Source organism: Habropoda laboriosa, unplaced genomic scaffold (assembly GCF_001263275.1).
Source record: "Habropoda laboriosa isolate 0110345459 unplaced genomic scaffold, ASM126327v1 scaffold92, whole genome shotgun sequence".
Taxonomy (NCBI): domain Eukaryota; kingdom Metazoa; phylum Arthropoda; class Insecta; order Hymenoptera; family Apidae; genus Habropoda; species Habropoda laboriosa.
Genome location: NW_017100268.1, coordinates 3131491 through 3141273, shown reverse-complemented (window position 1 = coordinate 3141273; position 9783 = coordinate 3131491). Strand labels below are relative to the sequence as shown.

General features: G+C 41.1%; 2 protein-coding genes across 2 annotated transcripts; both read right to left on the bottom strand.

Annotated features, from left to right (window-relative positions):
• Positions 1–2310: 2310 nt before the first annotated feature.
• On the bottom strand, positions 2311–7687 carry LOC108573413. The gene is made up of 3 exons (XM_017935855.1): positions 7670–7687; positions 4905–4971; positions 2311–3992 (listed from the first exon to the last, which is right to left on the bottom strand). The coding sequence occupies exons 1-3, from the start codon at positions 7685–7687 to the stop codon at positions 2311–2313; spliced, it is 1767 nt and encodes a 588-aa protein (XP_017791344.1).
• A 751-nt stretch (positions 7688–8438) lies between these two features.
• On the bottom strand, positions 8439–9543 carry LOC108573412. The gene is made up of 2 exons (XM_017935854.1): positions 9423–9543; positions 8439–8683 (listed from the first exon to the last, which is right to left on the bottom strand). The coding sequence occupies exons 1-2, from the start codon at positions 9541–9543 to the stop codon at positions 8439–8441; spliced, it is 366 nt and encodes a 121-aa protein (XP_017791343.1).
• Positions 9544–9783: the final 240 nt, after the last annotated feature.

The following is a 9783-nucleotide window of genomic DNA, read 5'->3' as shown; positions in this document are numbered from 1 at the left end:
CTCAGGAATTCCACGGAACAAACTAAATTAATTAATAATCCCCGTGAAACTGAAGGTGCCATTTTACACGGAGATACTTGTGAAGAATTCCCGCTCGTTTTACTAGAATTTCACGCGTTAGCGAGGATAATGCTAGATTACCGGTAGCAGTGACAGTTGAAATTGTCATGACCGCGGAGATTTCCACTTTGAACGCAAGAATTTCTGTTCCCCGTGTCATTCTTCTGGCGAATTTCGCTGTTTGCAGGCTAATATGCCTCTTCGTGACTGCTATTCTCGTGAGAATGACTCTAAGAACGAGAATGGACGGCAAGTTAGCGTCGATTCTCGCTCGAGTCGAACAGAATATTCAATATCAACCTTATAAATCGTTCGATCTGTGTCATCTCGAGATTACTTACGACGAAAGAAGAAACGGATAAAGGGTTGTCAACCTATCGTTAACCTATCGTTAGCATAATTTAGTTGGACGAAGGACAATACGTGCGGCGACGCACGATCCAACAAAAGGAGATGCCGCCACGAGGATCGTGATCGAAACGGAAAGAAGAAAAGTCGCGAGTGTTGCGTAACAGGAGCGTGGAAGGGGATCGCGTTACAAAATGGTGAAATTACACGGTAAGGGCCGCGGGACGAAATCGGCAACAAAAATGACTATTGCGATACACGTGGTACCGAGGATGCGTTTTGTCGTTAATTGCAGTTAACGTACGACGCTTGTGAACCTCGCCGATTGTAACTTTGCCCAATGGAACGGTCGTTCAGCCGAAAATACGTATTTCAGCATTCTACGTACACGTACAGAGAGAATATGAATTTTCTTTCCATCTTTCTTCTTTATCGCCGAATTAATTCCTCGAGTCGACAACGTCGAGCCGAACGTTCTCCCGAAGGGTACTTGTATGCGAGGGAATTGGATAAATTCGAGCGCATACTATGTTTCTTAAAGATCGGACGGTTCGAGAAAAGACGCAGAACGTCGCTCATAATATAATCGCGTAATTGATGCGTAGTTGCATGCGACGAATAATTATGCGTTTTCGCGGGAAAAGAATCGCGTGACTTCATCGCTATTCGTAATTACCGCATTTCTTTCTTGTCTCGTTTGTAATTGTCTTATGTAATATGTATATCGATATTGTTCGGTTAAGTTACTTTACCGATCCACGATCTCTTGTAATCTTTTAACAAGTTCCATGTGTTGAAACGTTTGAACTGACGAATCATACAGAAATCGACACGCATAACCTGTCTATACACAGAAACTTCGTTTCATCGCGGAGCGTTTCTCAGCGTGGTAGTCTCTACTTAACATAATTATCACGCCCCGATTCGACCAGCTCATCGAAATCGTTCGGAATCTAATTCCGTCGGTTACGTGATCCTTTCCGATTTTCATACAGAGAGACTATTTCCCCAGAATCAGAGATCGACGGTACGCCGAAGAACGGACTTTCCGCGTATTACGTATTACAATGTATCGTACTCACCTTGAAGAAACGGCGATAAATCGATTTTATTGCGTTGTTACGGGAATTATTTTTCACGCAGTATCTTCGTGGATTAATTACACCGTGTCATCTCGAACGATCGATCGAAACGATGATACACACTGGTTGCGTATGCAAAATTCATTAATGGAGGTCATGAAAATTATCAGACCGTAGTAGTTTTGTATGCGTGTTCGCCACGATGTGTGTAATTGCAGGATAAGGCCAACTAGAGCTATGGGAACTTTTTTGTATATCATAAGCATGGGAACGTTGCTCTGACCAATGCCATGTTACGGCACGTGTCGTCGGAGAACACCTTGTCGGCCCCAATTAAACTTTTCCGTTGTCCGAGGCGACGTGAACGGGTCGCGATTAACATCTCGTCGCGATTTTTCCATTAATCTCCGGGCGGAGACCAGAGAAGTCTGGATGGAAATTTGAATAATGATATCAGCTTACAGGAGAAGAGATAAATTGTCGAGGTAGAGAATTGAAAAAAAAATGAACGGAGTCGAAGAACTGAAATTTTGCAGGTGAAGGAAAATTCAATTTGGATATTAGAAAGAGGAAAAGGAGAATATTTTGCGAATGTTAATTTAATTCTTGTACCATTCAATTATTAATGGCAGAATAGTGAGCCTTATGTTTACTTTGATCATTCATTGACAGAATGATACGATCTTGTTTCACAAAAGGGAGGTAATTACCACGAGAAAAGAGATAAATACGCACAATTTTTTAACCAACTTTTAATGACAATACAAAACTCAAATTCCTTACAATAAATACTTAAACTAAATATTACAATAATTTTGCACTACTTGTTGCAACAAGCCAATTGGTTCGCCATTTGGCGCGCTACTTTCTTACTTTCTTTGGTAACAAACCCAGGAAAGAGAGTTTCACCCTGCTGATTTAATCCGGAGGACCGAAAAGCCTCCGATTTGCTCTCGGACAGCACTTCAGCTTCGTTTGCAGGCGGTCCAGCAGCCTCAGGATTATCATTAGTAACCTTGTCAACCTGCATGGGTTTCTCAGGCATCGCCACCGGTCGATTATTGTACGGATAAAAACCACCGTGTGGGTACCAAGGAGCCAAAGGGAAATTATGGTAACCCCCGGGGTAAAAATTCAAATAAGGAGCACTTTTAATTTTCGGGAAAATATTATCGTGAAATCCGTAACCGAAACGATGATAAGGTAAAACTAAAGGATACCCTGGAAAATTAAATCCTCCGTAATAAGGACCATGTGGACCGTGTGGACCATGTGGGAAACCATAAGGATCGCGATTCCCAGTGCCATTAACCTCACCCTGTCCATTTTCCGGCGTCACTACTTGCTCAGGATTTCCCTGATTCTCAGGTGGATTCTGAGGTTGCACAGGTCTTCCATCGCCATAATAATTAGGGTAATAAGGCTGTTGATAACCATAAGGTCCATAAGGTCCATAAGGTCCATAAGGACCAAACCTGTTACCATTGAAAAATGGCGGACCATGCTGTCCTGGCTCACCTGTACCGTTACCTGCACCTTGTTCAGGATTACCATAATTAAAGGAACCATTGTAGGGGTGCGGATGAAATCCAGGATACCCGTGATAGAAACCACCGTGATAAGGTGGCGTGTAATGAAAACGAGGACCATAATCGTACCCAGCAAACGCCGTTTGCCCTTGATTCTGGTCTTCGACCAGTCTACCTGGATTACTTTCCTCCTGTCCAGAACTTGGAGTCACCGGTTGTCCCTCTCCTTCGATCGGTCTTCCACGAGGATAATAGAACTCTGGATGACTGTGAAAGCTCGAATGGTACGGTGAATGGAAAGGACCCTGGTACTGCAGATTATGATACGGTCTGCGAGTTATCCTAGCGGTCTGACCAATCTCGTTCCTATTTTCGTTGATCCCTTGGACTATCGAAGCTTGCTCGGAAGCAACAAGTGTCCGAGGCTGGAGGTGTTGATAACGAGATTGACCGGCGAATTCTGGATAGTGATTGGAGTTTGGTAACTGGTGAATAGGCTCGGGAGGATGACGGTACTGATTGGAATAGCGAAGGGAGGCTGCATTGATGTCCGCGTCGATGGAATTGTCTCCGGTGTTCGCGTTCTCAGGTGCGCCAACGTTGACCTGATTATGACGAGCCTGCGAGTTGCTGTTCAACGTGAATTCGACCGGACTGTACGACTCGGAATTGTAATACTTGGCGTAGAGAGGCGTGTTGGTTATGTAAGCGTCCTGGAATGCCCCTTTTCCCTCGTTCGAAGGAGCAGGCTCGCGTGTAAACCGGGAGGAACGACTGAACGGAGCCTTCGGCGAGATCTGTGAACCCTGCGGCTGAACGTGGCCTTGCTCTGAGGAGGATCTCGCTTCCTGGATCCTTGCTTTCAGAACGTTGATCGAGGATTGATTCGTTGGTGGATCTTGGGACTCGCCTAGCAAAGTCGTTGATAGGACCGACGCGACGTTCTTGGCGAACGACGTCAGCACCTCGGCGCCTGTTATGTAAAAAAGCGGTTTAAATGTCCTTTTGATACAATTTTTCGGAGGTTTCGCAGTTTCGATCTTCTCGAGTAACTAAATTGAACTTTAAGTGATAGAGATTCTACGATGTCTTTTTTCGAATATTTTTTGAGAATTTGTGGATCTTGTTTACGTAACTTTTATTTTTCTACGTTGGGATTAGATCATGGGATAATATTTCTGTCACACCTTGCGAATATTATCGTTCGAGATGAATTTCAAGAAGTAATTAAAGATGCCGAAGAAGCTATAAAGCTTCGAAACAGACAAAAACAAGGCATTCGTCACGTGAAATGCAATTTCTTGCTTCGTGTTTTTTTTTTAAACATTCCAGCTTCAAGACGTGAATTAATCTTGTCTATAAAAAAGTGGCTGTGCTAGCAAAAAGAAATCGATGTGGAATGAATATTGTCGCCGTAGTTACGACAGTAGTCTTTTTAGCCTGTCAACAGGGATTCTATTAATGTCAATGGATTCATGTAGGCAACGCAACGTGCGTGCATTAATCGTGACGACTAACTCACGTGCATAATTTTGGATGTCAATTATACTTTCTCCCTTTTGCCCTCGTTTCGTTCGCATGAAATGTCTAATTTCGCAAATTTATGTATGGAGACTATTTTTTTCTGTTTCAAGCAAGAAATTACATTTTTCCCATAATATTAAAAAAAAAATGTAAACAATAAGTAAGGAGATATGTGCACGATTTAAATTTCCCTCCGATAATTCACCGTTGGGAAGGCAAAATGACATTAAAAATGAATGAAATCGATCGTTTCGCAGAATCTTCCTCTCTGAAATAATCGTCATTGTTTGAAAAAGCAGTTCAAGGCCGCGCACGACGATCGTTAACACAGTTTCCCAGAACGAAATAACAAAAGGCATACTTATTCCGCTTTTCGCCGCGTTCACGTCGTCCTGAAGGATCCAGAGACTCGTGCAGAGCAGCGTTATCTGTAACAGAACAGCCAGAATAGTCAAAGGGTAGGTCGGAGGATTTCTATCGGTGTTTATATCAAGACACTCCCGACTTCCCTTCGAACTGCGTAACACAGGGCACGTAATCAGTGACTCGTGATATCGTGCCCGGTAATTTTCTATAATACGATGTTTTATTCGCCATTGTGCAACGGAAGAAGCGTACCCGCGCAAACTCAAAGATCAACGCACCGTTTCGTACGTGACACACTTGCTCTGCACGTGGTCGATTGTGAAAATTTCGCGAGGAAGCAATCGCGGAGACGGAAGAACGACTTCTTCGTGTTTCGAAAGGGTCTGATCGTAACAACGTTCTGACAAATTGGCTGCTTAATTTCGTTTCAGTTCCTGGCGAAACCTCGGAATTATTTCGGAATTTTGAAGAAAACTGCAAGTCAAACTTAAATTGGAATTTGCACTTAAATTTCGAATACGAATTTGAATGTAAATTTAGAATTCAATAAGGTATCGTCGAACTTCTTTCCCTCTTTTCTTCTCTTCGCTCGTGCTACCATCGATTAGATTTACTCTATAATCAGCAATTATCGAAGAATGACAGGTACTCGCGTTCTTTCTCCGATACTATAACATTCTTCGAAGAGGAAGTCATCGGTATTTCTCATTTCTTCATACGGAACCTGTTATCCGCGAGATTGAAGCGCTTGACGAATCAATCGATCGCGTCGGGCTTATTACTTCCTACAATCCTCTGGAATTCTGAGAACGAAACTGTGCGGACACGATCGAGAAAATAATATACCCAACGGTTGCATAATATTGGAATTACATTGTGAAATATACGGCACGCATAGAAGAAAGCAGGAAAATGGAGTGCAATTACTGTGTATCACTTATTTGCGGTCTCTGTAAGAAAATAGCCTCGGTGAATTGCTACTTATTACATGGAAATTATTCACAACAACCTAATTACAGTGTTATACAATTGTGCATAACGATTGAACGTTAATTTCCCTATATTAATCTTCATCAAGCACCAACAAATTCTATCTTGAAAAATTTCGGAACAAAAATCCTATCGTTAATCGATCGATCTATAAATCCGTTTCTAACTTGCACCACAGATCGAGCACACCGGTGACAAGTCAATCGACCGTCGAAAGAAATTTATAGAGAAAGGTTACGCGGAAGCAGGCGCGTATAAATCTGTCCGACACGCGTCGATTGCCAATAACTAATTCACGTAGAAAGCGAATAAGGAATTGTATCGAGGTTCCATTCATGCCTTATTCATTCACAAGGTTAATTTCTACGTGCACACACCGCGGCCGCGATAAAGCACACACGTGGTCACTCGGGATTTATACGCGACTCGCAGTCCTCATGAATGGTCACTATCGCGATCGAAAATGAGCTCTAAGAACGCCCACGATTACAACCCGTTGAAATCTCGACGAGGAAACGTGACACACTCGAGCCTTCCTTCATTCACAGCAATATCACCGATCAATAATCGATCGAACAGCTGTTTTCCATTTTTCACGTATGAAAATTGTCGTTTATCTCCGCGTCTGATGCTAATCTGCATCCGTTAATTAACTACACACACACACATATGTAAGCATATATTTAGACGTTTGTTTTTTCAATTAAGCGTCTGGGAAACATAACACGATAAAAGATCTCGTCAACAATTAACGTATTCTATCAGTCACGAAGATTTTATGGAATACATTCTCAGATAGATATTCGTTTACAGTTAATTGCATAGACAACAAGTGGAACGCGTTCTCAGAACACGGGGTACACGTATCTATGTACGTATATACACGCTGTCTCATATTGTTCCTCTCTCGGATTGCAATTAGCACGATTATGCAACGTTTAATCCTTTCTTCTCGCAAGGACGTGCACTTGCGAATATATAGGTGCGGGTACAGCGACGGACAGATTTGTAGAACGATTCGTTAAAATTTATCTGACACGTGTAAATCTTAGCAACAACATCTGCCTGTTGCGCAGAACAAAACTGCGGCTTGTAATAAATTTTCCCAATTACGAAAATTTCCCTTGCAACAAATACGAACAAAAGCAACGTCTGCATTGTACGATCGCACACAGTGTATAGTAATAAGTTTCTTTGAGTTTGCGTTATCTGATCTTGAACGTTTCACCGAACTCTTTGAGATTTCTCAACCCTTTCGCTGCTGTCGACGTTCATAAGCGCTTTGAAAATTTGCTTCTACCTTAATTTAACAAGACGAACTTTAAAACGACACTGCCGAAACGTGAAGATTTTGCACGTGTCTTCCGTCCACGCGAAAGGGTTAAACATTGTTAAACTTACGAGTACGAAAATTTACGACGCACCATGGGGTAATAAATCTTTAATCCTCGTTCATGGTGCACGTTTATTTTTAACGAAAGTACCAATCTGTTACGTTAATTCAATCTGTCAACTTTGTTACGAAGTGTTATTTAAACAAATTGTAACTCGAAAATGTTGATATATTGCTTAAGGAAGAATTGCTCGAGGCGACTGGTTAGACTCTCACAGGACGGAAATTAATTTTCTCCCGATTCAGAAAGTAGCCCCCATTAACCGCGTGATGCATTCGATGTAGGACGAGTATCATGTTGGCAGTTGCGAAACGGTCGGCTCTTCTCTTTTTTTGTTCTCTGTCAACGAGGATCGTATTAGCGTCCGTATACTCACGTGTAGAGGGTAATGCATCGTGCGTGCTGCTCGTGACGACTAACAGGAATACACCGTGGCCGATGTCATTTATACTTTCTCTCCATAAACGCATTTTGCCCTAATTCAATTGATACGAGACCGGCCAATTTTCCGCGTTTCATGCGTGAATGAAATTACACGTAATTCCACCCTTCGGACTTTCCATAACAGCTGTAATTCACGCGAGATTAAATTTGTCCGTGTAATACGGCAGTGTTTTTTTCTTTTTATTGAAACGTGTTGGTACTAAGTAATTTCATAACAATTCGAAAAATGTTTAGTTTATTATTCAGATGCGACGTTTCATTTTGGAACACGTTTGAACACGTACTTTTTAGTAGTATTACAATACACGTCGCAGCAGTACGATTACCTGATTCACTTGCTAGAAAGCTATCGATCATATTCAAGTGAATCATAACTTGTCACGGTGTCCCTGTGACTTTTCCTTCTATTTGCCACATAGGCGAAGTAGTTCCTTCGACAGTACGTATTTACGCCGAAAAAGAAAAATTAGGAAACGAGAGGAATCATTTTGAAGTGTTCTTCCATTCGTTTGTTCAATTATGCTAGTGAAATAAATGCCCTTAGATGAATTTTTATGCACGGTGGTCTGTTCGATCGCATAAGATTGTATTTACGTGACAATAAATAGAATGGAATTCTTGGAGAGTGCAGTGAAAATGTCAGACGAACATCGATGAAACTTTTATACCTTTTATTGCTAATATTCTGTAACTAATTATGATTAGTATCCTATGCGACTGATCGTGCCGACAACGCCAGGAGCTACTAAACCCGGTACATTCAAGACTTGAACTGGCTGTGGATGCACGCCCACTAATCTAGTGGCCCTAAAATTTGGAGTGACAACCACTGGCTGTATGGCTCCGTATCCGTTTAATGGCCGTGCTTGAATCGAGTTAAATTGCTGTCTCATAAATCCTGGGTACTTCGCCACCATTCCAGTTACACTTCCATACGGGATTCCACCTGTAATTAAACGATAATAATTCATAACATAACACCGTTGTCACAAACGTCGAGTAAAGCAGGAAGAAATAATGTTGGACGTTAATTACAGACGTTTTTATTTTTTATTTCTTCGTTGGAATGGAAGTATACTTATTCTGAAAGTGGTAAAATTAGTTTTTCGTTGTTTCTATCTTTTTATATTTATTTCGAGTTATTTTTATAGGAATATTGCAAAGCACACGATCGATAATATATTATAATAATATTTTCAATACTTTCGCAACCGTACACGGTCAACATTGACAGAAAAATACTGAGAATATTATTGATCGTGTGCGAGCCCCTTAAGATCGATACCGCTTGTGCAGGCGTTGAAGTCTCCAGTCTTCGCATCGAAATCTTTATAATTCCCGCATTCTATTAAGAATTAAAAAGTGTAGACACTTATGATATTTCATGAAATTTATAGCTGATTAATTTTTGTGATTCTAGGAGTATCTAGTCTCATTTGTTGTTAAAAATGTTTACATTAAAAGGTGGAAAGAACGAAGCGAAATGTAGCTTCAAGCGTCGGTGTCGTCCTCTGGTGTGTTTCAGTGGAACATGAAGTAAGAACGATTGCTTTTACAATATTTATTCATATTGACGAATAAAAATAACGAAAGTACGGAATATATACATAATAAGAAAAGTTCAAGGTGATGATTTGTTCACGTAAGTTGCGAAATACAAAATGAAAGTGAACAAACTGACTTACCATACGCCAGTCCATTTACCATTTCCACAATTCCTGCGCTGTCCGGTGCGGCTGTCGATAAGTTCAGCAAACCAACGACAGTTAACAGCAGAATGCTCTGCAAACAATTAATTATGGTCATTCTATACAGAAACACTTCGAAGGAACACGTTAAAACCAAGCGGAATATCCTTGTTGTTTCTTCAACTTAAATAAACGTTACGTTTCCTGAGCTACAGCTATCATATTTCCCTTTTATACGTGACTTCGATCAGATATTGTACATAAAGGAACTATCTTCCCATATTATCGAGACAATATTCAGTTTGTCGACGTAACGGTGCTTAATTCGATATCAGATCGTTAATTATAAGATGATTAA